We start from the raw sequence: 26,873 nt of genomic DNA on the forward strand, positions 1-26,873 counted from the left end.
CTCTCTCTCACATGGATGTTTCTCTGTCTTTCCCTCTCTCTTCCACTCTCTCTAAAAATCAATGGAGAAATATCCTCAGGTGAGGACTAACAAAAACAAGACAAAACAAAACACCCCCTGTGGCTGCTGGTGCAACGCAATGCCTTTCCTTCTCAGGCAATTCTCCCCACGACGCTGTGGGGCTGGGTGGCTGCTGCCATATTCATATTTTTGGACGAGGGCCCCCCTGCCCAGAGGGAGCCAGGCTGCCCCTCCTGACCAAGCAAAGAACCGGATGAAGACACCGAGCTGGGGAGAAAGAAGCGCTTTTATGATGAAAACACACACCCAGGTCTGGGGACTGGGCAGGTGTGGTCCGGAGGCAGGTGCTGCCACCCGAGCCTGCCCCTGCCCTGCGGTGCCCTGGACACTGCGTCCTACCCGGCCCAGGTCGCTGGGGCCTGGGGCAGGCCTCACCCCACTGCTGCCTGCGGGCTGTGTCCCTGGCCTCGGGGCTCCGCCCCCACGGGAGCAGGGAGCGAAGGGACAGCTCGGGTCCTCACTGTCCCGGGTCAAGGCTGCGCGCAGGGCAGGGTGGTGTTGACTGAGAGCCCCGATGACGCACGGAGGCGGGAGGAGAGGACACCCTTACGCAAGGGTCCCCTGTCCCGCCGCAGCCCGGCCTGGCGGGCGGGTTACTCTAGCTCCTCCCCACCCCTCTCTGGAGGTTTGGGGGCTGCCCCCTCAGTAGGGGAAGGGGACCCCCTCAGTAGGCGTAGGGGGACACCCCCTCAGTAGGGGAAGGGGACCCCCGCTCAGTAGGCGTAGGGGGACCCCTGCTAAGTAGGGGTAGGGGGACCCGCTCAGTAGGGGAAGGGGACACCCCCTCAGTAGGGGAAGGGGACACCCCCTCAGTAGGGGAAGGAGACACCCCCTCAGTAGGGGAAGGGGACACCCCCTCAGTAGGGGAAGGGGACACCCCCTGAGTAGGGGAAGGGGACACCCCCTCAGTAGGGGAAGGGGACACCGCTCAGTAGGGGAAGGGGACCCCCTCAGTAGGGGAAGGGGACACCCCCTCAGTAGGGGAAGGAGACACCCCCTCAGTAGGGGAAGGGGACACCCCCTCAGTAGGGGAAGGGGACACCCCCTCAGTAGGGGAAGGGGACACCCCCTCAGTAGGGGAAGGAGACACCCCCTCAGTAGGGGAAGGGGACACCCCCTCAGTAGGGGAAGGGGACACCCCCTCAGTAGGGGAAGGGGACCCCCTCAGTAGGGGTAGGGGGACCCCCTCAGTAGGGGTAGGGGGACACGGCGATGAGCAGCACGTAGACGCTCTGGTGGCGCGGGGCGGCGGCCCGCACAGTCAGGCGGTAGAGGCCGGCGCGGGTGAGCGCGCGGCGCGTGTACACGGCGCCCAGGCCGGCGCGCAGCAGGCGCAGCTCGAAGGGGCTGCGGGGGTCGGGCTGCAGCACGCTGAGCTCCGTGCGGTTGGCGGGCTCGCCGGCCTCGGAGAAGGCGGCCAGGCGCGCCACGTGGTGGTGGGCGCGCACCCCGAGGGGCAGCGGCAGCAGCTTGTACTGCAGCGTGGCCGGGCCGGCGCCGCAGGCCAGCGAGCAGCGCCGGAAGCAGGTCCTGGGGGGAGGGCAGACGCACAGGCTCGGGGTGCCGTCCAGCACCGGCTGCCCAGAAACCGGACCGCCCCCCGCACCCCTTCCCCGCTCTGCAGATCTCCCCAGCAGCCATCCCTTGCTCCCCTAATGCCTTGTCCACAAGCACCACTGTCAGCCCATTTTAGAGATTGGCAAAGGAAGGCCCAAGGAAGCCAGGGACATGCCCTTTCACATCGGGGCAGGTCCCAGCCACAGGGCAGCCCAGCAAGCACAGTGGTGGCAGAGATGTGTGTGTGTGTGTGTTCCTGTGTCCAGGGCTGTGTGTGTTCATGTGTCCCCACAAGCGAACATGGTCCCACTTCCCAGCCCTCAGTCCTGGGTGCCCAGTGCTCCCTGCTCATTTGACGTATCCCCGTGGGAGCTGACAGTGCCCAGGCAAGCTGGCACCCAGAGTGTGTGCAGGCAGGGGCGGTGCACGGGGGCACCCTGCCCAGCGGGCACAGAGGCGCTGCCCTGGAGTTCAGGCAGGGCTGACCCCGTGGTGCCTGCCGCATGGCCTGGAGGAGGGGCCGGCCTGTGGGAGCCGGAGGGTGAGCTACAGCCCTGCAGAGAACACCCCTCACCCCCACCCCCCGCCCGCTCGGCCCGTACCCTGGGCTGGCGCCCTGCCGGTAGGTGGCAGGGCACGGCGTATCCACGCACTGGTAGCTGCCGCGGGTGTTGAAGCACATCTGGCCAGGCCCGCACTCAACGCCCTCCTCCTCGCACTCGTTGATGTCTACGGGGAGGGGGGGAGGTGGGGAAAGGGGAGAGGGTGAGAGGCTGGAGCAAAGGGGCGGGGAAGGCAGGCACTGGGAGGGCACGGAGGGCTGGGTGGGAGACATGGCTGTGGAGGGTGAGGGAGGTGGGCAGCCTTCTCTCCTTGTCCCCGCCAGCCTGTCCCAGACAGCCCAGCCCATGGGCTCCTAGCACCCCCATCTCCCCGGGGCATGGCAGGGGCACCCTGGGGACCTCTGAGCCTGGGAGAGAGGAGGGCTGCCCTCTGCCCCGGAGTGCCCACTGTCCATGGGCAGAGTGCCCTGGTCCTTGGGTGCCCCACCTTCTCAGAGGACAGCCCCTGACCCCATGGCGGAAGGTGAAGGACAGGGGCGGGCAGGCGGGCGGGCGGGTCTCCCACCGAATGGCAGGGAGCATGGCCGGCCCCCCGAGCGAGTGGCAGGGGAAGTGCTCGGACTCCGAGGCCGAAGGCCTCACTGACAATGCACGTGGCAGCCATCCTGCTGGGTGCGCTGGCTCTGAGCCCACCTGCCACTGGTCTCATCCGGGCACTTCGGGGAGGCTGTGTCAGCCCCTCACCAGGAGCTGAGGCTCAGAGAGGGGGAGGGCGTTGCGGACCCCCAGGGCGTGGAGAGCCTGCCCATGCCATCTGAGCTCCGCCAGGCGTGTGGGGCCCGGCCTGGCGGTGGGCACCTCTGAGCTTGTCCCCCTGCCCTCCCTCGGATCAATCACAGGCAGAGGGGGAGGAGGAGCTGGAGAGCGGGCTGCGAGAGGGTGCCCCTGCCCAAAGCCTGCCCTGCCCCTCTGGCGTCTGGGCAGCAGCTCACCCTGGCAGTTCTTCCCACTGGGGAGGAGGCGGTAGCCGGAGGGGCAGAGGCAGCGGTAGCTGCCCTCGGTGTTCTGGCAGGCATGCTGGCACAGGCTCCGCACCTGGCACTCATCCAGGTCTGGCCGGGGCATCGGTGGTGGTGGTGGTGGTGGTGGTGGAGGCAGAGATACACGCTGAGTCACAGATGCCCATGTGGCCACTCGCTTGCCCGCCATGACTTAGGTGGCCCTCCCTTCTCCCTGCCCTGCCCCACTGGCTCTGGATTCGGGGGTTAGCAGGGTCCGGGGCTTGGTGGGCCCGGGGAGTGGGGAGCTCTGTTCTGCCCGCCTCAAGGCCTTGTGGGGCGGGGGGCACCACCCCCAGCCGAGCCCGCCATCCAGGCAGGAGCGCCAAAGCACGCCCACCCTCCAGGTCCCGCCCTTCGCCTCTGCAGCCGGGCGCTGACCGGGTCCCCACCGGTCTCCGGTCACATCCTCGTGTGAACCTGCACCCACTCCTTCATCCTCAAACCTCCCCCCCTGCGGTGCCACCTCCGTGCGGCCAGAGGAGTGTTTCTCAAAGGGGGTTCCTGGGACACTGGGCAATAAATGGTTTAGAACACATGTGTCAAACACAAGGCCCGCGGGCCAAATCCGTCCCGCCAGGCCTTGCAATGTGGCCCGCACCGCACTGTCATCACTGCACTCCGCTGCGTTTCCATCACAATGACAGTTTATGACTGTTCAGTAAACCATTCGGCCCGCGATTTAGGCTGGATTTTAGATTTTGGCCCCTTCTCTGATTGAGTTCGACACCCCTAGTTTAGAAAATCCTCTACCCCCTTCTGGAAGCCCCTTGCCCACTGGCACGGCCAGGGCTCTGAGAGCACTCCCACACCTGCCCATGGGCCCTGGGTTTCTGAACACAAGGCGCGGCGCCCACACCCTAACCTAGGAGCCCCAGACAACATCGTGGGTGCATCCCAGTGCCTGGTCTTACCCATGCAGACGCCGTTCTGCCGGATGAAGCCCGGGGGGCACCAGGCCCGGCCCATGCTGCTCAGGGAGACCCAGGCGTGGTAGGCACCCCCGGGGAGGAGGGCTCGGGGCCGCGGCCAGGGCACCAAGGGGCCCAGGTGGCTGACGGTGGTCACGTTGGGCACACTCCGCCCCACCGGGGTGCAGGCCTTGCCGTCGGGGAGGAGGGCGTGGCCCGGCGGGCACAGGCAGCGGAAGCCGCCCTGGAGGTTGTGGCACTGGAAGGCACAGGGCCTGGGCAGCTGCAGACACTCGTTGATGTCTGGAAGGAGGGAGGAGGGAGCGGGCTGAGGGAGGCTCAGGGCTCGCACAGCTGCCTGGCCTTGCCTAGAAGCCAACTGCCTTCTCTCGCCCCCTCTCCCTCCTGCCTCCACTGCTCAAAGGCCTCATGCTTTCCGACCCCCCGACTCTGAGCTGAATCCCACGGTCCAGCTGTCCTTCAGCCTCTCCCTCCAGGGTCCTGGAGAGGCCCCTCCTTCTTCCTAGGCTTCTCGGAGACCTGCCCTCCTCTCTCCACCCTCCTCCCCCTGGGCTCCCCGCGAAGGTGACTTTGCAGGGCAGGGGTGAGGTCTGGGGGACAGGCGGGCAGGGATCTGGGCAGTTGGCTGCCTGGCTATTTGGTTACTCGTGGAGCGTCGCTCTGGTGGTGAACACTCCCTGCCTGTGTCCCGTACCGAGGCAGGGCAGGCCGGGGCCCTGGGTCCGGTACCCCCGGGGGCAGCTGCAGCGGTGCCCGCCGGGGCTGTTCGCACAGATCTGCGTGTGGTGACATTCGTCGGACCCCTCCAGGCACTCGTCCACATCTGGGAGGCGGGGGAAGCGGCAGCGGATATGGCACATGCCTGCCATCCGGCCCCGGCCCCCCTTCACTGGACGGATGGCAAGCCCGAGGCCCCGAAGAGACCCTCCCAGGGCCAGCAGCCTGGCCAGGCCCAGCGCAGACCCCTGGGATCCGGCTCAGGCTCCCTTGCCGTGCCCCGTCAAGAGGGTACCATTTCCCAGAAGGCCCAGCGTCCCAGTGACAGTGTGAGCCCTGGACAACCCCCCGCCGTGCCCGGCACCTTCACAGTCAGCCCCGTCAGCGGCCAGCCGGAAGCCAGGCCCACAGTCGGGGAGGCAGCGGTAGGACCCCAGCAGGTTCACGCAGCGCTGCCCCTCTGGGCAAAGGTCAGAAGGCCACGCACACTCGTCCACATCTGTGGGCAGACAGAGACAGGGGCCAGGCGAACAGGAGCTTCCAGGCCCCCAACCCCAACGCTGGTCTGGCTTCCCCACAATGGCTTAGACTCAGCCCCAGAACCCCAGGGACGAAGGTCGTGGCCCTCCTGTGAGCTCTGTCTGTCACCTTGGCACCCCCACAAGCACAGAGCCCCCCGGGACCTGAGGCTGCCTCTCATGGAGGCTTTGGACGATGCCCCGTGGGCACCTAATGAGGTGGAGCAATGCCAGGCCCCGGTGGTGGGAGTGGAGGGACAGATCGGGGGTCAGCGTACGGACAGAGCCCTAGGGTGAGATTCGTTGTCTAGCAACTTGGCTGAGGGGACAGGCAGAGCCGGCGGGGGGCGCAGGGGTCAGCTCACCTCCAACCCCAGGAGACTAGAAACAGCTGCTGCGTGAGGGGCAGCTGGCAAGGCTGTGCCAGGCTCAGCGGGCATGAACGCCCTGAGCCCGGGGGGCCACGTGGATGTCTCTGGGATCCCCATCACCCCCAGCACCTGAGCCTCTCCACCTCTGGCCCTCCTCACAGGAAGTGCCAGTGGGAACAGGGCACAGAACCCCCCGCTGGCATCCAGTGGCCCCCGGAACAGACCATCCCCTGGGTGACCCTAAAATGACCTCCCTCCCCCCCCACACACACACACCCGGGTCAGGTCCCAGGGGAGTCTGTGCCCGGGGCCACCCACCTCTGCAGTGCCTGTCGCCCCCGGCCGGGCAGGCGCAGGAGAAGCGGCCGGGCCGGGGTGGAGGGAGTGGGAGCAGGGGCTGGGCCCACGGGAGCTCTCGCCCCTGCCTGCGGCCGGGCAGCGGGAGGGCCCCACGCACAGGCCCTCCTGACAGCTGCCCAGGCTGAGGCCCCCCTCCCCTCTGCCAGGCAGGCCCAGGCGCTCACCCGCGCAGAACTCTCCCTGCGAGTCGGGCTCGAAGCCCTCGGGGCAGCCTTCGTTCTCCTCTGCAAGCAGAGAGGACAGGATGCCAGGGACAGGGCGGCCCGGCTGGTCCTCCCTCCCGCCAGCAGAGCCAGGCCGAGGTCCCCTCAGCCTCTGTCCCCAGCCAGGCCAGCCCCCAGGTGTCAGCAGGCCCACTCCCAGCCCAGGCCGCAGCTGTGGGTCACGTCGGGCTGGCCCGACCGAGGCTGGCATTCACCGAAATCATTAATGAGGGCGAAGCAGGAGACCGCACAGGCGAAGCTGCGGTCCTGATAGGGCAGAGGGGCCCGGGACGGGGACAGCACCCTTCATCAAGCAGCCACTGGGTGCTGGGGGTGGGGGGACGTTACAGAGACAGCACCTCTACTCCCGCACCCTGCAAGGCAGGCGGTGCCATGCCCATTTCACAGATGGGCACACGAAGGCTCAGAGAGGCCCGGGCGGGCTCTGCCCCCCCCGGATCTCCCAGCCGAGGAGTGGGGCGGCTGGGTTGGAACCAGGGTCTGCCTGACCTCAAAACTATACTCCTACCATTGCCCATGTTCAAGGTTAAACCACGCTAACAGGCATGTTTTTAGCCGCCTCGGAGTGAGAACGGGCGGCTGGTTCACCCCGGCCGCCAGGGGATGGGAGCGGGGTCTCTGGTGCAGGCACCCTGGGAGGAAGGCAGGGATGACTCAAGTTTTGACCCTCAGCACGGGGGTGGTTTGGACCTTGACCTTGGGGCCCGAGGGTTTGAACAGGAGCAGCCTGCACAGCTGTGCCCCCGCTGGGGTGCGGACGGATGGGTGGATGGAAACAGGGGTGAGCCGTTTCAGTCCTGAGTCTCTGGTCTCCGGTCTGGGGATGCAGGGTGGGCTGTCGCCAGGGCCCTCGGCCAGGTGCCTCTGAGGCTGTCCCGCTGTGTGTGGGGCGGGGAGTGGGGACAGGGCAAGGGCTGTGAGCAGGGCGGGGGGTGGGGTGGGGACAGACAGGGCCTCACCGGCTCGCAGGGCGGTGGAGAGCTGGAAGCGCAGGGCCTCGGCCGCGGGGTCGAAGGCCGCGCTGACGGCCGAGGCCTGCAGGTGCTGCACCAGCTGGGGCTGCGGGCCCCGTGCCGCGTCGTACCGGATGCTGTGGTTGCAGCGCAGGGACACGGGCTGGCTGCCCTGCAGGAAGCGCTGCGAGGAGCCCGCGAAGAGCTGGCCGGGCCCCGTCTGCACGTACTGCTCCTCAAAGTCCTGGGGGAGGGGGAGAGAGAGAACGCCTGGGACTGCAACTTCCAACAGCGCCGCCTCCAGACGCGGGCAGCCTCGGCCGGTCATGGGACGGGGAGAACGGCCCCAGAGGTCCAGAGGCGCCCCCCAAAGTCCAAGGCTAGGCCCCGCCCCAGGCCCTGCGGGGTGTCAGGATGGTCGCAGGCAGGACCCCATGGACTCTCCCGCAGCCCTCTGCGCCCCGGGCTGGCCCACACCTGCGCTCGGAGCTCTGCGTCGGCCAGGCTCTCGGGGAGGACGCCGTGGACCGCCACGTCCAGGAGCAGGAGGCCGTCGGGATCCAGGCCCCGGGCCACCTGGGTCATCGTCAGCCGCTCCCCTGCAAGCCAGCCCCATCCAGCCGGAGTCACCGCGGAGCGAGGCCCTGGGCCCGGGCCCAGCCCTCCCCACCCCCTCACCCCCACTCACCTGTAGAAAACTCCATGTGCGACTCCTGCCGGAAGCTGCCCCCCGTCAGGGAGTGGCTGTTCAGGGCGTCGCCACGCTCTCTGGCCAGAGCCCAGTAGAGGGGGGCGATGGCGACCACGAGGACCCGCATCAGAGGCCCTGGGTGGGGCGGGGCGGGGAGGCCAGATGCTGGGGGGCCACGCTTCTCCTCAAGGCCCCCCTGGGACTCCCCAGGAGAGCTCAGCCCCAAGGTGACCTGGGCCCGTGACTGGACAGGAACCAGTGGCAGAGGCCAGTCGCTACCTCGTGGAGGAGGTAGAGCTTTTATACACCGAAGTGCATGGAACGTGCTGCCATTTTACTCAGTCCCACCAACACTGGGACTGCACAGCCCCCTGGTGGTCAGTGCATGTCATAGCAACCAGTCATTCCACTGTCTGGTCGATTTGCATATTAGCCTTTTATGATACAGGATGTATGTACATGTTCCTCATTTGAGGACATGCTTAGAGAGAGGGAGAGAGGAAGAGAGGGGGGAGGTGGGGGAGAGAGGGAGAGAGGAACATTGATGTGAGAAACACTGATTGGTTGTCTCCTGACCGGGAATCGAACAGGCAACCTTTTAGTTCCCTGGACAGCACTCCAACCAACCAAGTCACTGCAGCTAGTCTCTGTCTGCCTTTAAATGCACTCGCTCTGTTTTGTTCGGGGGTTCTGGGTGGCTTGGGCTCAGCTCTTAGAGGTGGCTGCACTTCCTCCGGGAGCCGGGCTGGAGCGGCCTCAGAGCCCAGGCTGTGCCTCCTCCTGGCTCTGCACGGGGGCCGGTCCCCACTCACCCACACTCGCAGGGATGTGGTCGATGCTGCTGCGGAAGGTGGTGAGCCCCGAGTGCGCCTCCTGCTGCACGCTGGCGTTGAGAGTGGCCACGCCAAGCTCCTGGCCGTTGATCACCCCAATCACGCTGCCCCAGGCCCCCTGGGGCTGCCCTGGGAGGAAGGAGAGCCGCTGTGACATTACCACCGCCGTGCCCTCAGCGTAAGCAGCTGCTGTACCTGTTTCCCAGAGGAGCGGCTGAGGCTCAGAGAGGTGATGTAAATTGCCCAAGGGCACCCAGCTAGGGGGTGATGGTACCAGCTACCAACTCTGGCTCCGCCATCACCTGCCTGGAAACTGGGGCCTCCACACCACACCTGAGTTGGCTTGTCTATCAAATGAGGGGGTGGGACCAAAGACATGCCCCAAACCTGTTGGCATGCTGGAGGAGCCAGACCGAGGGGCAGGGCACCAAGCCAGGTGCTGAATGCCACCACCGGAATGCCTCCCCATGCCAGCAGTGGCCTTAGCTCCAGCTGCCCTGCAGTGGACCTGGCTGGCGGACGGGTGGGCGGGGGGACACTCAGGGGGGCTGGGGTTGAAGGAGCCGCCAGGATGTCTGGAAGCAGACGCCCTTCCGTGCTAATCGGACTGATGGCGTGGGCACAGGGCTGCTGCCTCCGGCCAGCTGCCTCATTTGGCAGATGGCATTCCAGGGGGAGAGACACAGAAGGCAGCCTGCCTCGGCGCTCACGGCTCTCCGGGGAAATTAGCAACCAATTGCCCACCATCTGTCCGAAGACATAACATCAGACAGAACCGCGGGCTCCTAATTGGGTAAATTCGGGGCGGGTGAGTTCTGGAATCCAGGAAGTGGCGCCATTTCCCGCAGTCCAGAGCTGGGGTCTGGCCAGAGGCTGCCCAGCAGGGACATCTCTGGTCAGTATCTGCTGTCCTGAGGTCATGGCAGGGCCGGAAAATGGCCACGGACCTGCCCTTGGCCTTGTCATGTGGGGATGAGGCAGAGAGTGGGAGCTGCGGATAAGGGCAACAGCATGGCCCCCGGGGGCTTAGAAAGGGGGGGACTGGACAGGAATGACAAGTCATGGGGTGACTCAGCAGCCACCTGTTTCCCACAAGGCCAGGGTGGGCCCCCCAAGACTCCTGGGAAAGGAGAGAAGACAAGTCCCTGGTGAGGGGGTCTCAAAGCCGCTGCACACCGTTTACCTGGCAATGCCGCTTTAAGAATTTTCTGATTTCCCCGAAGACATTTACCTGTAGGGTGGGCCACGGTGTGGTTCTGGGGGACACTGGGAACAAACCTGTGGCTGATTCCCCAAAGCCAACGACTATGACGCTGGGAACGCCGCTGTGGAATGGCGTGGAGCCGGGGAGACGGTGCGGCCCGGGCTTCCTGCCACGGAGTGCCCCCCGGCACCCCGGGGCCACGCAGGTGGTAGAGACACCTGTCTGTGCAATCTCAGTCGTAAGAGGAAAAGCCTATCTCATCACTGATATTTCTCTTCCTTTCTCTCTCTCTCTCTCTCTCTCCATTCCTCTCTGAAATCAATAAAAATATCTTTTAAAAAATATCTAAAAAACGTAAGGACACCATTATGTCCCCCTAAAAAGGTATGTTGGGTTTTTCAAGTGTCAAGTCCCAGTTCTAAGTGTCCTGAGCTGCTGCCTGGGACAGGGTTCTGTGGGGAAGGAAGCTGCACCGTGTGCAGTGATAGATTAGTGATGTCTGCCATGGGCAGGGCCGGAGAGACAGAGCCACAAATGGGGAGTATTCACAGAAACAACAGGAGCCCAGAAACGGTACTCAGCGACTTCTCATCCCTCGGGCTGGGCATGTTCTGGAGTCGCAGGAAAGCCATCTCATCCGTTTTAAAGTGCGGGCTGCCCCAAGGGGGGAGGATGCTGACTGCGGAGGCCGACCGGCAGAGGTGGTACTGCTGGGAGCATCCGTGGCTACTGGGCACCTACCCCGCCAGGCAGAGCTGCCAAGAGTCCAGAGAGAGGACCTGGGTCTGTGCCAGGTGAGCTGAAGAGCCCGAGTCCCTGGTCGAACATGAGCTGCGAACTCGGGGCATCTCGGACCCTCGGTTCTCTGACTGCACAGGAGAGGGCAGACACCCTGCCCCGCGAGGCCCTCCCAGCTGTTCATTCGATGTTGGTGACCCTCAGCAAAGGGAAGAGTTGGGGACCTAGCAGGGCAGGGGGCCAGGACCCCCACAGACGACACACGGACCCCCACTTGGCAGGCGATCCCGCCTCGGCCCGCGGTCTGGGCGGGGACGCCTCGCACCTGTCACAACCAGGGACGCCCGGGCGGTGGCGGAGCCCAGGAGGTTGTGAGCGACGCACTCGTAGGTGCCCGCGTCCCCCGCCTCCACTCGCTCCAGCCACAGGCTCCCTTCCGGCAGGGGCCGCAGCCGCCGGCCGGCCCGCAGGGGCCGCCCCGCACGCAGCCACTCCACCGTGGGCGCCGGCTCGCCAGCGGCCTGGCACCGCAGGGCCACGTCGTCCCCGGGTCTCGCGGTCACGTCCTGGGGCTCCACCTGGAACTCCGGGGCACCTGCGGGAGGCCCGGGCAGCTTTCAGGAACGTTCTATTCCTTCCAGGTGTTCCAGCCACACACTCATCTCAACAGAACAAGGCACAGAGGCAGAGGCAGAGAACCACAGGAGACCCCAGGCCAATGCCCTTCCCGTAGGCCTTCCAGGCGCCGTCTCCTTGTGGGAACGTGACCACGGTGCCCGCAGGGCTGGGTGGCTGGGCATCAGCCTAGGAACCAGGAGGTCACGGTTTGATTCCTGCTCAGGACACAGGCCCGGGTTCTGGGGGCTTGATCCCTAGTGTGGGGTGTGCAGGCGGCAGCCAATCAATGATTCTCTCTCATCATTGATGTTTCTATCCCTCTCTCTTCCCCCTTCCTCTCTGAAATCAATACAAATATATTTTAAAAAAAGAATGTGATCAGTGTCCTCCTTTCTTTCCTCCCTCCCTCCCTCCCCCCATTCTATAATAGTAGAGATCATGATCCCCTTTCGTGTCTTTAAATATCATCTTCGGGGGCTGCATGGTGCTGCGTGGCTGGTTCTGCCATGGCCCCCCCCGTAGCCACCCCCCACCTCGGGACATTGGGGTGCTTTCCAATGGGGGGGCCGCTTGCCAGTGCTGCCGTTATCTGACGCCACGTGAGCGGGCACTCGGCTCTGTTCCTGGTGAGTGCTTCTCACCAAGCCTCTGCCTCGCCCTCGGCGTTCCCTCTGAACGATGGTCCTTCCTGTCCACGGATGGCCACAGCCCGCAGGACGCCGCCATGAGGACGCCGGGAAAGGCCGTGCAGGTGAGGAGGCGGACACTGGTCCACGTGTCGTGGGGACCGCTGCCCAGCGCATCCGTCTCCCGTGGCCGCCGGAACCCGTGCCGGAGGCCGGGAGCCCCTCGCCAGGTGTTTCCGGGGTGAATCCGGGGCCCCAGGGGACCATGGCTCCATGCCTATCCTCGTAGCCACTAGGGCTGCAGCAAGTCTGGCTCAGTCCTCTGCCTTTGCACGTGTTCTTTTTGCTTGAACAACATCCCCCCGATTGTCACTGGATGCCGCCTTCTCACCCTTTGGATCTTAACTTCAATGTCAGCCCTTCTGCAAGCCCTCTCCTTATCAACCTCCCCTCCCCCTCCCCCCAGATTGCCTGAACTTGGGACCACCCCACAGCCACGCAGATGCCTCCATGAAGCTTTGTCGCCTTCCATTTCCCGCCAGTTTGGCTGTGATGCGTGTGGGTGCGGACTTCCTTGAGTTTTTCTCCGTTTCTTGACTTTGTGGGTTCATGTCTTCTGAGGAACATGAGGCCTCTCCGAGGCTCAGCCTGTGCTCTGCACACTGCACGCCGCCTGGCCAATCCAGGGCTGTCACGATGAGCTTGGTGCAGCTCTGAGTTTTGAGTCTCCCTGGGCTTGGCTGTGGGGTCCCCGGTGCTCATTAGCCCCGACCCCGACTCCCAGCCCGCCCCGGGGGACAGTCCACAGGACTGCGATGTGGGAATTCCAAGTCCCAGCCCTGCCTCTCGCCTCCATTCTTATCAGAGCGCCCGGGCCATACCAGCCCCGCCTTGGCACAGCCTTCCCTGGACGCGCCCTCAAACCGTCCCACCCCGGGCCCCGAGCGGGAGGCGGGCACTCACTCTGCAGCAGGAGGACCACCACCTTCTCCGCGGCGCCCATCTCGTTCTCTGCCAGGCACTGGTACCGCCCCGAGTCGCCCATCTGCAGGTGGCACGGGGGGGGGGCATGGTGTTCAGGAGGACGAGGGGGAGAGGAGCCGCTTGGCACAGCGGGGCACAGCTGGGCTGTCTGGAGCCAGGCCCATCTAACCAGGAGGCAGCGCAGAGCCTAACCAGCCAAGGGCTCACAGACTCCTCACAATGTCGCATCAGAGGGGCCCGCATGGCCCTTGTCAATAGACATCCACAGAGAATCCACCCCTTTTACACCTGGAACCTGGGGATGGGGTGGGGGAGGGACGGACGACTGAGGCCACGGACTCCCTGGGGGGTGGGGGAGGTGTGTGCATGCTGCAAAAGGTGACTGAGGGCGCCTCTCCCAACCGTGTACGCTGAGGTATTATCACTCCATGGTGCACGCTGAGGGATCCCGTTGGGAAAAGAGGCTCATGGTCCAGTAAGTGTGGGAATACCCAGTGGGTGAGCAAAAAGCCATCCAAGCGCCAGGCCTCCTCAGGGTGTTTCCTGGGCCTGTTTGCATGGCCCCTTCTCCAGAGAGGAGGCGGGTGGCCGTGTTTCCCCGCTTAGCGGCAGGGAAGCTGTGTTCACAGGCCATCGCAACCATGGATGGCGACAGCTCATTTCAGAGTGGAAGCACTGCCCGAGAGAGAGCTCAGGGCGGCCTGTGGCTGCAGTTCGTGCCCAGAGACAGTACCACAGAAGCAGCTTCAGAGGGACTGTCCACCAGAGGGCAGTATTTCAGCACCACCCTACCAGGGTGACAGCCCTCCAGGACTCCCAATGGGGTTTTCTTTTCAGATGCCTAGAATTCGTTATGAGGGTGCTGTTACCAGAATGCACACAAGAGGGCGCTATGGAAACCCCCTTACTAGAGTGCTGATCTCCCAATGTCCAAATGGGGGTGCTACTGCACCTAATCCCATACTAATGTGCCACAAACAAGGTCCCAGGACCAAACTGAAATTTCAACTAAATTACAAAACAATCATCCTGAAGTTAGTGATCAGAAGGCAGACACCTTGGTTTCCTGTTCTGAGTCATTCCCTCAAGCTGGGGAGTGTACCTTTCTCAGGCAGACCACTGCTGCCCAGGAGGTTTCTGCCTTGGGGGAAGACAGTTGACCTACCCTATTGGAAACACACCTAGCCCCATGGTGTGGAGTTTCTGAGGACCATTAAAAGACTGACAATAACAATTAGCCTCAAGCAGAAGGAATTGCCCCACCCTGTTGGAAAACCTCTCACCACACCTGTGGACAATTGCCTGCGGACTACTCAAGACTGAATCCAATCAGTCTGCAGGCAGAGGTCTCTGGATGCTTTGGGTCTTTGCCTGATCTAATTAGTCAGAAACAGCATCTGACACTGTCCAGCTCTAGAGATTGAGAGGCATAGCTGATCTCAGACTCCTAGAATTCATTACCAGGGTGCTCTTTTCAGAATATCCACAGGTGGGCACTATTGCAACACCTGCCTGCACACAGTTAAAGTGTAGACTTGGGAGGCCAGACCAATATGGGATGAGATTCCGGTCCATTGTTAACCGTACTGAAGCCACTGCTAGACATCACCATCTTTCTGGGGTCTCAATTCTCCCATCTCTAAAATGGGGATAACAACAGCTAGGATTGTTGTGGCATCAAATGAAATCATAGTCATCCAGTGCCTGGTACGTATGTGGTACATCCTCAGGTCAGAGTAGCCATTATTCCTGCTGCGGTTACTGCTACTGCACTGTCAGCACCAAGCCTATGATTAGTGCTATCGAGGGACAGGCTCCCAAAGGGGCAGGATCAAGGGCCCCTAAGATGAGCCTGACAGGAGTGAACGGTGGATTTCCGCATGACCAGGGGACTTGGGACACAGAAGGGAAGGTGCAGGGGGCTGCCCAGGGCACAAGGCTTTGGAAACGGCATGAAGTAGGAGTCAGGAGAGCCCGGGTATGCTCCTGCCTCAGGGCCTCTTGGCTCTGGGCCTCTCTGACCCTCAGGGTCTTCCTCTGTAAAATGGGTGCTCTTACCCATCTACCCTGTCCCATGGGGTTGTTGTTATTAATAACCTTTACTGCCATTATCTAGGGGCCAGCCACTCCTAAACACCTGGTGTGGGTCACTGCACTGATCTCTGACTGTAAAGCTCTGAGGGAGAAATGATCACCAGCCCCTCAAATGGGTGGGGTCATCGAGGCACAGGAAAGTGAAGTCACTGGCTGGAGTCACCCCAGTTGCTGGGGGAGAACCTCTGGGTAACGGGCAGGACAGAGCTTTGCAGGCTGTAGGGTGTGGTGCCAACCTCAAGAACCCTCTGAGCAATCAGAAAAGGCCCAGGGCCGTCCCAGATGCCCCGCCTAACGCGCCCGGCCCCTCCTTGCCTCCGTCCTGCGGATGGTCAGCGAGCCGTTCTGCAGCCGGTGCCGGAGACGGCTGGCCCGCAGCGGAAGGCCATCTTTGATCCAGTGGATGTCAGGCGCCGGGTCTCCGTGGACCACACAGTCCAGGTGGACGCTGCCCCCCACAGGCTCCACCAGGTAGGAAAAGGCTTCCCCTTGCAGGACAGGAGCCTCTGCACCATGGGACATGAGACAGGGGGTCAGAGAGGAGGTGCCTCAGGCTCGGCCTCCCCTCATCCTGTCCCCAAAGACCTGTCCCCAGACCCCAGGAGGGCCGAGTACGGTCCACACATCAGGGACAGCAAACAGCTCCATGCGATGGGTCACATGAAACAGACTGGTGGCCGCTGCCAGGAGCTCTGCTGGGAAAGATCTGAAGCCGAGTGGGAGCAGGGCGGCGACTGATTAGTGATGTCTGGGACAGGTGCAGGGTGGAAGGCAGTGTAATGAGTGTCCTGCAGCCGCTCTCAGGGACAGATACCGCAGCTGCAGAGTGCCTGCTGGGGGCTTTGGAAAGCAAGGACCACGTCCCTGGTCCCCACCTCACTCCAACCTTAATCCAATGGCTGCACCTTCCTGTTTCCTGAGAGAGACTCTACCACAGCAGCCGCTGGGGCCTGGGGCCTGGGGCTGCTCACTGCCCTCCACCAAGCCCCGCCCTCCCCATCCTGAAGGTGAGCAGACTGACACGTGGTCAGCACCGGTTCCTGGCGGTTCCTGACTGAGCAGGGCACCCTGGGAGGGCTGACAAGCCTCATGCATTTTCCTGCCAGAGTGCCCGACCCCCGGGCCTGCCTCCAGCACGGCCCCGTCCAACTGCTCGGTTGGTCGGATCCTGCAGGCTGGCCGGTCAGATCTCCATCCCACCCGCAGCCAGGCTGCCCCGGGGATTGAAAATCCCTCTGAGGGGCCCCCGCCCCAGGGAGGCCAGGCCACTGAATCAGGGTGCACCTGGGACTCCGAGTTTATGAGGTCCCAGGGGCGCTCATGTGCCGCCAGGGTGGAGAACGACTGGTTCCGAGGTCGGGAGGCCCGTGAGAGGGAGCCCAGCCGGTCTCGGGAGCAAAGCCCAGGGCAGGCGCCTCACCCTTCACATGGACGAAGCTGGCGGCCTGCACGCGGCCCACTCGGTTCTCGGCCCAGCAGACGTAGGTCCCGCTGTCCTCCCGGCTGACCGCCACCCTCTGCAGCGTGCTGCCCCCGTCCTGCTCGGACACGCCCTCTGTGCAAAGAGAGAGACCGCTCAGGGCTGAGAACTCCGGCCGCGCACCCAGGGGTGCCTAATCCAGACACAGCAAACCTCTCCCCACACCTGCGGACCACGGCCTGAGGGCTACTCAACACTGAATCCAATCAGTCTGCAGGCAGAGGTCTCTGGGTGCTTTGGGTCTTTGCCTGATCTCCCTGGGGGTTCCTGGCCCGGGGAGGGGGGAGAGGGAGCCCAGGCTGCTGTAGAGGATGTGGGTGAGGGGCGCCTCTCACTGCCAGGCCCACCCTGTGAGCTGGGTGAGCGGTCGGGCAGGTCTCTTTGGGCTGTTCCCATGAGCCTCTGCACGGGCGCGTCGCCCGGGACGCCTGCCGTCTCCGCTTCACGGTGAAGGAGCGGGGCTCAGAGAGGCTGGGTCGCTCGCCAAGCTCCCACCGGGACGCAGTGGGGTAGGGAGATTGAGGGGGGATAAAGCCTTCTTCTGGGTTAGGAGGGCCTGCAATGTCACTTTGCAGCGACTTCCTGCATTTCAGCAGCCCAGCAGACCTTTACTGAGCACCTACTGTATACCCTTCAGCCCCTAAACATCCCCTGGGCCCCCAAGCCCTCGGGAAGGAGGTTGGCGAGGGCCTGCAGGGGGCGCCGCAGCCCCTGGGGGAGCACCGGCCTGTCCTGGGCCCCAGGTCCCAGGGTTGAGTCCTTTTTGCAGGTGGCTTCTTGCCAGGCCTGCCGTGTGGCCATCACCCATGGCCAAACCCGGGTTTGCCTCAACCACCCTGCCCAGGGCCATGTCTGGAGACCCAGAACCTACAGCACCCACTAACACCCTCTTCCTCCCTGCTAGCGGGGGCTCCCCGCTGCTGGCCCTCCTCAGCCTCCGGCTCCGTGCTGTCCCCCCGCCCACCGCAGGCCCGGACCTGTGACGGGCCGGTCGTTGAGGGTCCAGCCGATGCGGGGGGTGGGGCTGCCCCGGGCCGCACAGCGGAGCCACAGCCGGTCCCCGGGGCGCAGGCTGCGGTCGCCGGGCAGGGTGGTGAAGACGGGCAGCGCCAGGATGGTGAGGTGCACCCGGCGGCGGGCGCGGCCCACGGGGTTCTCGGCCGTGCAGGTGTAGGTCCCGGCGTCCTGGCTCTGTGGGCGAAGGGCGGGGTCAGCCGAGAACTGCCTCCGCCCCCAGGATGGGCCCTGCTGGTGCTCAGGGTGCAGCCGGCCAGAGGCAGTGGCTGCCCGAGGTCCCTCAGCTAGCCCGGGGCCCGGCCGCACCCCTGCGGCTCTGCAGCTTCCTCATCCGAGCCCTGACCACGCCCTCGTCACAGTTTCCACTTACTGAGCACCTACTATGTGCTGAGCACCTACTACGTGCTGAGCTCTGTGCTCACAACTTGCCCGGTGCCAGCACATCCACGCTAACCCTGTCCCTGAGGAAGCTCCTGCTTTTGGTGACTTCTCCAAGAGGAAATGTCCCACTGTGCACCCCAGCAGGGCCGGCACCTCACCACTGCACTACCTGGCCTCCCGGGGGGCGGGGTCTGCAGTGCCCTGAGCCCCCCAGGTGTGTCCGAGCAGCCGCACCTCTGGAATCACAGCACCGGCCAAGTGCCGATGGGGGCAGGGGCGGGGTTCCCTCTTCTGGTCCACATCAACCCGAGGCTGAGAGCCACCAGGCGCAGGCTGGGGACACAGAGCCACGGCCGCACCCCTGCTCCCGTCCAGGCTCCCTCCCTCCCTCCCCGGAGCTCGGAGGAGGCCCACGTTCCAATCGTGGTTCTGCCTGGGAACAGCGTGGCGTGGGGCCACTCGGAGCCTCAGTGTCTTCATCTGCTCCCAGGGGCAATGACACCCATCTCCCCAGGATCCCGGGCGGAGTCTGCACAGCGCTCAGCGTGACCAGCAGGGGGTGCAGTGATGCTCCCAGGCCCCTCCTATTGCCATGGTTCCCCTCAGCCCGCCGGTGGGGGCCCCAGGCTCACCTCGGAGTTCTTCACCAGCAGCTGCCCGGAGGGCTGGATGCTGAACTTGCCCTCGGCCGCGGACACGGGCCGGCCGTCCTTCTCCCAGCTGATGTCGGGCTCGGGGCTGCCCCGGGCGGCGCAGGGCAGGAGGGCGTGGGAGCCTTCGGTGGCCGCCAGGTCGGGGAGGCCAGTCTCGATCACGGGAGGCACTGTGGGGACGCGAGGCCCACTCGGGGATGGGGCTGGGGAGGGTGGGCTGCCCCTGCCCCCGGGCCCTTGGCATACCCCTCAGCCCCTCCTCCACCCTGTCTGCTGCTTCCACCAACGCTCTGGGCACAGACCATGGCCCGTGGTCTGGACACCTGGGGGACTCGAGCTTTCAGAAGAGCTGTGAGAGCGTGACCTCCATCCACACATGTGACTAAAGCTTCCGGACAGAGGCCTCCCAGGCCAGGCTGCCCGTGGGCCCAGCTCCCTTCTGCCCTGGGGAGGAGCTCAGGGGGGCAGGGGCGGGCCACTGGCCTGGCAGGCGTGTGCCTGGCCCTCCGGTGACCCGCAGTGAAGCTCCGAGGGGACGAGGAGCGCCTGGACGAGGAGGCTGGGGAGGAGCCAGGCGCCCCTCGGGGCTCCCAGCCAGAGCACGAGCCCAGCTGTGCACAGCCGCCCCCGGGGACAGTCCCCGAGACGCCCTCACAGCCGGCCGGGGTGAAAGCAGGCCCGGCCCGGCCCACACTGGACACTGCTGGGTGCCGTGGGGACTTGGGGCCAGTGATGTCTCTATCTTTGGAGACCACCCTCGGTCAGACCAAGGCGAGGCCACGGTCACTGCTTGTGCAGGAGGAGGGACAGAAACGGCCATTGCCACAGGGAAGCTGACATGCATGAGGCCGAGGAGACGTGTCCCCTGAGAGGCCGGGGAGTCAGAGGCACCCGAGTTCCATCTGATGTCAGACCCGGGCGCCACGTTTTCTCCGAATTCCTTCTGGACCCACAGCCGGTGCTGGGGTAGGGGAGAGGCAGGGGTCCCCCCGCCTGGGGTTCAGAGCCAGCGGAGAAGCGAGGGGCCCTGGGAGCCTCGAAGCTCCTAGCTGGCCGGTCCACCTCGGCCTCCCCGGGCCCACCTTGCACCACCAGCCGGGTTTTGCCCAGGGCACTGCCCGCGCTGTTCTGGGCGATGCAGAAGTAGTTCCCGGTGTCCTCCGGGCGGGCGTGGGCGATCCGCAGCTGTCCGCTGGGCAGGACCTGGGCATCCGGTCCTGGATCGGGTGAGAAGAAGTCGGGGGCTGAGGGCTGGGGCCGAGGGACCCCCGCGGAGGGCAGGAGGGCCTTGGGCTGTCCCGTCAGGCCAGGCAGCAGGTGGCACACTGGCCACGGGGTGGGTGATGCGGGGACAGGGATGTGGGAGCTGGACCCAGAGCCCAGCCAGGCTGTCCCCTCTTGGACGTCCAGCCCTGAGCGCTCAGCCCCGTCTCGGGCTCTGGGTGCAGGAGTGAAGGGGGGTGGGCTGTCTGACCTCCCGCAGCGGCCCCCCTGGATGGGGGCGTGGGGGGACCCTGGGCCCATTCTGCCTGCTCCCAAGGCTCTGGGCTCAGCGGGACTCACCCTGGGGGATGCTGAGTCCCTCCTTCTGCCAGGTGACGCTGGGCCGGGGCACGCCCCAGGCCGGGCAGGGCAGCAGCACCTCCTCCTCCACCAGGGCCCGTACCGCGCCGGGCAGCGGCTTCACCACGGGCGAGGCTGTAGGGAACAGGGCTGCGTCCAGGGGCCCGGAGCACCGGAGAGGAGAGGGGCCTCCGGAGAGAGGGGACTCCGGAGAGAGGGGGCTCCGGAGAGAGGGGGCTCCGGAGAGAGGGGGCTCTGGAGAGAGGGGGCTCTGGAGAGCGGGGGCCCCGGAGAGAGGGGGCTCCGGAGAGAGGGGGCTCCGGAGAGAGGGGTCCGGAGAGAGGGGGCTCCAGAGAGAGGGGGCTCCGGAGAGAGGGAGCTCCGGAGAGAGGGGGCTCCGGAGAGAGGGAGCTCCGGAGAGAGGGGGCTCTGGAGAGAGGGGCCTCCGGAGAGAGGGGGCCCCGGAGAGAGGGAGGTCCAGAGAGAGGGGGCTCCGGAGAGAGGGGGCCCGGAGAGAGGGGGCTCCGGAGAGAGGGGGCTCCGGAGAGAGGGGGCCCCGGAGAGAGGGGGCCCCGGAGAGAGGGGGCTCCGGAGAGAGGGGGCTCTGGAGAGAGGGGGCTCTGGAGAGAGGGGGCTCCGGAGAGAGGGGGCTCCGGAGAGAGGGGCCTTCGGAGAGAGGGGGCTCCGGAGAGAGGGGCCTTCGGAGAGAGGGGGCTCCGGAGAGAGGGGGCTCCGGAGAGAGGGGGCTCTGGAGAGAGGGGGCTCTGGAGAGAGGGGGCTCCGGAGGGGACTGGAGCTTCTGGAAGCTTGGGCACGAAGACCCGGTGGACTGCTTTCCTCCCAAAGCCTCCAGGAATGAGATCACAGGCCGGCATGGGCCTCGGTCCTGGTCCTCAGACACCTTCCCCAGGCCCAGCTGCCTGTCGCCCTTTACCTGCTCCACCCCCCCACCCGGGCCACAGCCGTCCGAGTCGAAGGGCCGGGCACCTTACCCTGCACGGTCAGGGCCACGTGCTTGCGGGCCACGCCGGCAGAGTTCTGGGCTGTGCAGGTGTAGCGGCCGGCGTGCACAGGGAGGGCCTGCCCGATCTCCAGGGCGCCTGGGTGGAGGGGGCCGAAGAGGTGAGAGCGATGGAGACACGGCCTCAGGGATGGAGGCAGCCGTCTTCCACGCCCCCGACCCGGTGTCTCCGGTCCCAGCCAGCAGGCCTGCCTCCCTGCTGCTGACAGCGGGCACCTGGGTCCCCGCCTGCCTCTGCTCCTGCCCCAGCATAGCGGAGGGCAAGTCCCTTCCACGCTCAGGCCCTCCGTTTCCCCGTGTGTGCAATGCGGCATCAGACACCCTCCGGCTGTGATGACCCAGGACCCGCACTGCCCTCTGGGAGCCCCTGGCCACCCACAGCTCCCCAGGCCCCGCAGGTGCCCCAGATTGCCGCCTCCCCTGCCCTCCCTCCTCAGCCCGGGTTTCTCAAAGAGCCACAGGCTGCCCCCGAGCAGTCAGGTGAAGTGGTTTCTTAACCACCGGCGGGCGGGGTGAGCGGGAAGAGGACACCAGCCCCGCCCGGCCTGGCCTGGCCCCCAGGCACCGCGGCTGCCACAGGCCGGCTCCTGTGACCGCTGCCTGAGGCTGGAAACCCTCAGACCCGGCCAGCAGTTCTGACTTGAGGATTTCACCAACGAACCAGCACATTTGAGTCATTTCAATCCCCATAAAGTTGCAAACTTTTAAAAAAATAAAGACATTTTGTAAGTCACCACCTGCAATCACTCTGATTTCACAGAAGAAAGAAAAGCAAAGAGAAGCCCCATTTCTGCATAAAGGACGACCCTCTGAGGCAAGCATGTCAAACTCTCGGCCCACCCCTGCTCTCGCCCTCTCTGCCCGGGTCCCAGGTCCCCTCCGCAGCAGCTTCCCCGTGGCCCCCTGGCTTACCCGAAGGGGAGACACGGTAGCCGCTCCCCCGGGGCCCCAGGGGGGCACCCGCCTTGCTCCAGGAGACCACGGGGGCGGGCACGCCCGAGCTGTGGCACGTGAGGACCACGGGGGCCATCCGGGTCACCATGAAGTCCGTCTGGTCATCGGCGATGGTGGGGGGCACTGAAACCCAAGCGCAGGCGTGAGGGCCCACCGCGGACCCAGGGAGCACACGGCCCGCCGGGGGAGGGACGCCATGAGCAGAGGCTGGGACGAAGGACGAAGGGCCACGGAGGGAGGGGCCGCAGAGAGAGGGGTCACGTGGCTCACTCAGGACCCCCTTTTTAAAAATGTTTAAAAATATATTTTATTGATTTTTTTTACAGAGAGGAAGGGAGAGAGATAGAGAGCTAGAAACGTCGATGAGAGAGAAACATCGATCAGCTGCCTCCTGCACACCCCCTACCGGGGATGTGCCCGCAACCGACGTACATGCCCCTGACCGGAATCGAACCTGGGACCTTTCAGTCCGCAGGCCGACGCTCTACCACTGAGCCAAACCGGTTTTGGCAGGACCTCTTTTTTGCCCCCACCCCAACTCACCGTGGACAGTCACCTGGTACCGCCTGCGGGCCTCGCCCACCTCATTGCTCGCCACACACTCAAACTGGGCCGTGTCCTGGGGGCTGGGGGCTGCGAGGAGCAGGGCGTTGGAGGGCAGGAGCCTGGGACAGACAGACAGACAGACGGCTGGCTGCTGAGGGACAGGCCTGGCTGACCTGAGACCAGCCAGCCATGGCCTCCCTGCCCTGCGAATCTGGAAGGCTGAGATGGGTAATCAGGGGGCAGAATGTCTCATGACTGTTTTCCTGTCCTGTCTCTGGGCCCCAGCCCCGGTTCCAGAAGTTTCCACCTCCAAAGGTCTAGTCAGGGGGCCGTTTCCATTTCTATAAACCTCCAGGTTGCCTGCCTTCGGGGACTCCTTCTCTAGCAGCAGCCGCACCGCAGGTCGTCCCGCTGTGTCCCTGAGACCTGCTGAGCAGCGGCCGCTGCGGTGCCCGGGCACAGAGAACACCTGGCCAGTTAGCCGGTGAGCCGGCCCCTTCCACGCCCCCAGTGACCACCCCCAGACCAGCCACATTCGAGAAGCGGGGAGACCCATGTCCCCAGGGACCCTGGGTCCGGCTCCCCAGCATGAACTGGGGCTTCCGGGAATGTTTCTAAGCCGTGACCGCCGTGGCTTTATGTGTTCTGTCTGGCCGGGTCCCAAATGCCCCCCCACCCCCATTCCGGACATCTCAGGCAAGGTCGCCCCTGCCCCCCACCCCCCAGGATGGCGCTGGCTTTGCTGAGCCCGGTCCCTGACCCGGTCGCCCTCGGAGACGGGCATGCCTTCCCCACCCCGAGCGGCTCAAGGACCCCAGGAGGAGGCTCCTACCGGTAGGCGCCCTGCTGCAGGCGGAAGTCCAGCCTCTGTCCGTCCTTCCACCAGGCCACGAGCGGCCTGGGGGCGCCCCTGGCCTCGCAGGGCAGCGCGGCGGGGGTGTGGGCTGTCAGGGTCAGGTTGGCGGGGCCGGGGGCGATGGCGGGAGGCTCTGGGGAGAGAGCAGCGTCAGGAGACAGTGTGTGGGACGGGGGAGGAGGCCGGGGACCCCACCACTTCGTCCCACCCCGGGAAGCAGGGAGAGGAGGCGGGAGAGACTCCCGTGGGGAACTCCCACGGGCTCCCAAAGTGTGGGTGGGGGGCCTTTGCTCACCCCCGGGGGCTGGCGACCCCTAACGACCTGTTCCGGAAGAGACCTCCGGGCTGTCACAGCCCCATCAGCCTGGCCCGGGCCAGGGTCCAGGCCAGGGAAAGCAGACCTGTCTTATCCTTGCACCTGTTTTATATCTCCTGCGTTTTGTCACTCGCTCACTATAACAGCAGAGCCCAGGGGCTCAGTGGTCGAGCATTGACCTATGAACCAGGAGATCACGGTTCGATTCCCGGTCAGGGCATGTGCCTGGGTTACAGGCTTGATGCCCACTGTGGGGCATGCAGGCGGCAGCTGATCAATGATTCCCTCTCATCACTGACATTTCTATTTCTCTCTCCCTTTCCCTTCCTCTCTACAATCAATAAAAATATTAAGTATAGCCTAAACAGGTTTGGCTCAGTGGATAGAACATCGGCCGGAGGACTGAAGGGTCCCAGATTCGATTCCAGTCAAGGGCATGTACGTTGGTTGTGGGCACATCCCCGGTAGGCGGTGTGCAAGAGGCAGCTGATCGATGATTGTCTCTCATCGATGTTTCTCTCTATCCCTCTCTCTTCCTCTCTGTAAAAATCAATAAAATATATTTGAAAATATTAAATATATATAATAGCATAATAGTGAATGTATGTAATATATGTATAAAAATAACCATCTTTTGAGCATATTTTACTAATGAGCTTCGTAGTAAAAAACACTGTTGGCCCCTGATGCTGGGATGACCCTGACCCTAAGCAGGACCTAGTCCAAAAGCGAGGTGGATGCTGAAGGCAAGGACACACCTCCGTCTGTCCACCTACCAAAGACCCGGAGGTCACGGCCCTGCCGGTCGGAGCCCGCGGAGTTGGACGCCAGGCAGAGGTAGTGACCCGAGTCCTGGGCGAGGACCGGCTGGATCCTCAGGGAACCCTCGGGCAGAACGTGCAACCTGGAACCGGAGGGAGGGGTTGCCATGGAGATCCAACCCCGCGCCCTGGCTTTCGCAGAACCAGGGTGCTAACTCCGGAGGTTAGCGGGGCCACAGCTCTGCACCCCCAACCCAGCATCAGGCGGGGCAAGAGAGGCTGCTTCCGGCCTCCTGGGCTTCTACCTGGGCCTGGCCTCACCCCGGGAGTCAGCAGGCAGAGCAGCCCACCCGTCTGAGAATGGCCTCCAGGTCTGAGCACAGCCCCTTCGAAAGGGTCGTGTCAGGTCTGTGTAACCCCGCCCCCAGCCCCAGCTGATTGGACTGAGGAGGAGCACGTCACTCAGGCTGAGCCAATGGAATTCCCTGCCCTGGGAATTTGGAACTGGGGTTTCCCAGAAAGCTCTCTAGGCTTGCAGATTGTGTGAACTGAGGACTCTAACTTGGGGGCCACAGGAAGCCATCTCTGTGAAAGAAGGTGCAGAAAAAATTTATATATATGAGAGAGAGAGAGAGAGAGAGAGAGAGAGAGAGAGAGAGAGAGGAAGCATCATCCCACAAAAACAGATGAGCACCGAAGGATCAAACCAGATAGACAGACAGATAGCCACCGGGGGTTCGAGATGCTCTTAACAAACAGGCATGCACATCCTTGGGTTCTGAGCACACTGTCACCTAACGATACGTACAGCCGCCTCCTGCTCCAACTGCACACGCAGGCGGGCTTCTGTTTATAGTGGCACCTGAGACCACCCCCTTCCAGCTCTCACCTGGGGCTCCCGAGATCCAGGGGGGCGCCGTCCTTCCGCCAGCTCAGGAGGGGCGGCGGGGCGCCCTCCGCCCGGCAGGGCAGCAGGGCCGTCTGGTTCACGGAGGCGTTCACGGCTGCTGGTCCCGGCTGGATGGTGGGCACCGCTGGAGGGGGCACAGAGGGAGCGGGTTCCGGGAGCCTCGCCTGGAGGGGGCGGGCGGGGCGGGCGGGGCGGCCCACTCACTATGGATGTCCACGCGGAAGGCCACGCTGGTGCTGCCCGCCGCGTTGCGAGCTGTGCAGCTGTAGTTGCCGCCGTCGGCCGTGCTCAGCGCCTGCAGCTGGAGGAACCGGCCCTGCTCCGGGAACTGGGTGTGGGCGTCCGCCTGCAGGCCCCGGGGCGGAGAGACCCTCGTCAGTGCCAGGCTGGGCCGGGCATGCCCCCGGGCACCAGCCAGAGAGGACCAAGGCATGGGGGCGGGCAGTGGCCTTGGCCAGCTGTGGGCTGCCTGTAGCCCTGGCCAGATGCCCTATGAAGGACCCTCCTGGGAACCAGGCTGTGCCTACTGCGGGGGCTGCAGGGGGGCTTATGCTCATATTAGAAGTGGGAACCGAAACCAGCTTGGCTCAGTGGATAGAGCGTCAGCCTGCAGACTGAAAGGTCCCAGGTTCGATTCCGGTCAAGGGCATGGACCTTGGTTGCGGGTACATCCCCAGTAGGAGGTGTGCAAGAGGCAGCTGGTCGATGATTCTCTCTCTCATCGATGTTTCTAACTCTCTATTCCCCTCCCTTCCTCTCTGTAAAAATCAATAAAATATATATATAAAAAAAAAAGTGGGAACTTCCACCAGAAGGTCTGCACTCCATGGGTGCCCAGCAGCAGCCCCCTGTTTCAGGGGTGAGCCCCGAGGACCTCAGTAACTGGCCCGGGGCACACAGCCACTCAGTGTCGCTCAGAGCTACAAGGAAGAACACAGGAGGCATCAGAAGCCCTGTGTGCACATCCGAGCCTGGCCGCAGGGCCCCGGTCACTGTATGGGGGACACAGCAGCGTGGAGGACAGCAGCCGGGCGGCGTGCAAAGTGCCGGTGCAGCACGGGCCCTGGCACCTGGGTCCGGGCAGGCCAGGGCCTGGGGCCTGAGCGGGACCGAGGAGGTAGCCCTGGCCCCCAGCCGGGCACCCACCTGCAGCAGGATGCCGTCTCGGTGCCACTCGATCTGGGGGGCGGGATCTGCCTCCACGGAGCACTCCAGAACCAGCTGCCCGGGGGCCAGGCCCACCACGGAGCGGGGGCCCCGGGGCCCGATAACGTTTGGAGGGGCTGGGAGCAG

General features: G+C 64.5%; 1 protein-coding gene across 1 annotated transcript in view; it reads right to left on the reverse strand.

The window, feature by feature from the left end:
* Positions 1–1,257: 1,257 nt before the first annotated feature.
* HMCN2 (hemicentin 2) overlaps positions 1,258–26,873 on the reverse strand; it is a 128,630-nt gene continuing 103,014 nt past the window's right edge. The window contains 27 exon segments of the mRNA XM_045573639.1: positions 1,258–1,611; positions 2,241–2,367; positions 3,194–3,313; positions 4,174–4,473; positions 4,886–5,014; positions 5,273–5,407; positions 6,322–6,381; positions 7,341–7,578; positions 7,812–7,933; positions 8,023–8,160; positions 8,838–8,987; positions 11,126–11,395; positions 13,008–13,089; positions 15,438–15,628; positions 16,543–16,677; positions 17,580–17,793; positions 18,633–18,823; positions 19,736–19,870; positions 20,217–20,351; positions 21,209–21,316; positions 22,150–22,314; positions 22,735–22,856; positions 23,570–23,726; positions 24,686–24,813; positions 25,560–25,704; positions 25,785–25,926; positions 26,727–26,863. Of these exon segments, the coding sequence (XP_045429595.1) occupies positions 1,269–1,611; positions 2,241–2,367; positions 3,194–3,313; positions 4,174–4,473; positions 4,886–5,014; positions 5,273–5,407; positions 6,322–6,381; positions 7,341–7,578; positions 7,812–7,933; positions 8,023–8,160; positions 8,838–8,987; positions 11,126–11,395; positions 13,008–13,089; positions 15,438–15,628; positions 16,543–16,677; positions 17,580–17,793; positions 18,633–18,823; positions 19,736–19,870; positions 20,217–20,351; positions 21,209–21,316; positions 22,150–22,314; positions 22,735–22,856; positions 23,570–23,726; positions 24,686–24,813; positions 25,560–25,704; positions 25,785–25,926; positions 26,727–26,863 (4,319 nt within the window). The 3' untranslated portion in view covers positions 1,258–1,268.

This window comes from Pipistrellus kuhlii, unplaced genomic scaffold (genome assembly GCF_014108245.1).
Source record: "Pipistrellus kuhlii isolate mPipKuh1 unplaced genomic scaffold, mPipKuh1.p scaffold_m20_p_53, whole genome shotgun sequence".
Taxonomy (NCBI): Eukaryota; Metazoa; Chordata; class Mammalia; order Chiroptera; family Vespertilionidae; genus Pipistrellus; species Pipistrellus kuhlii.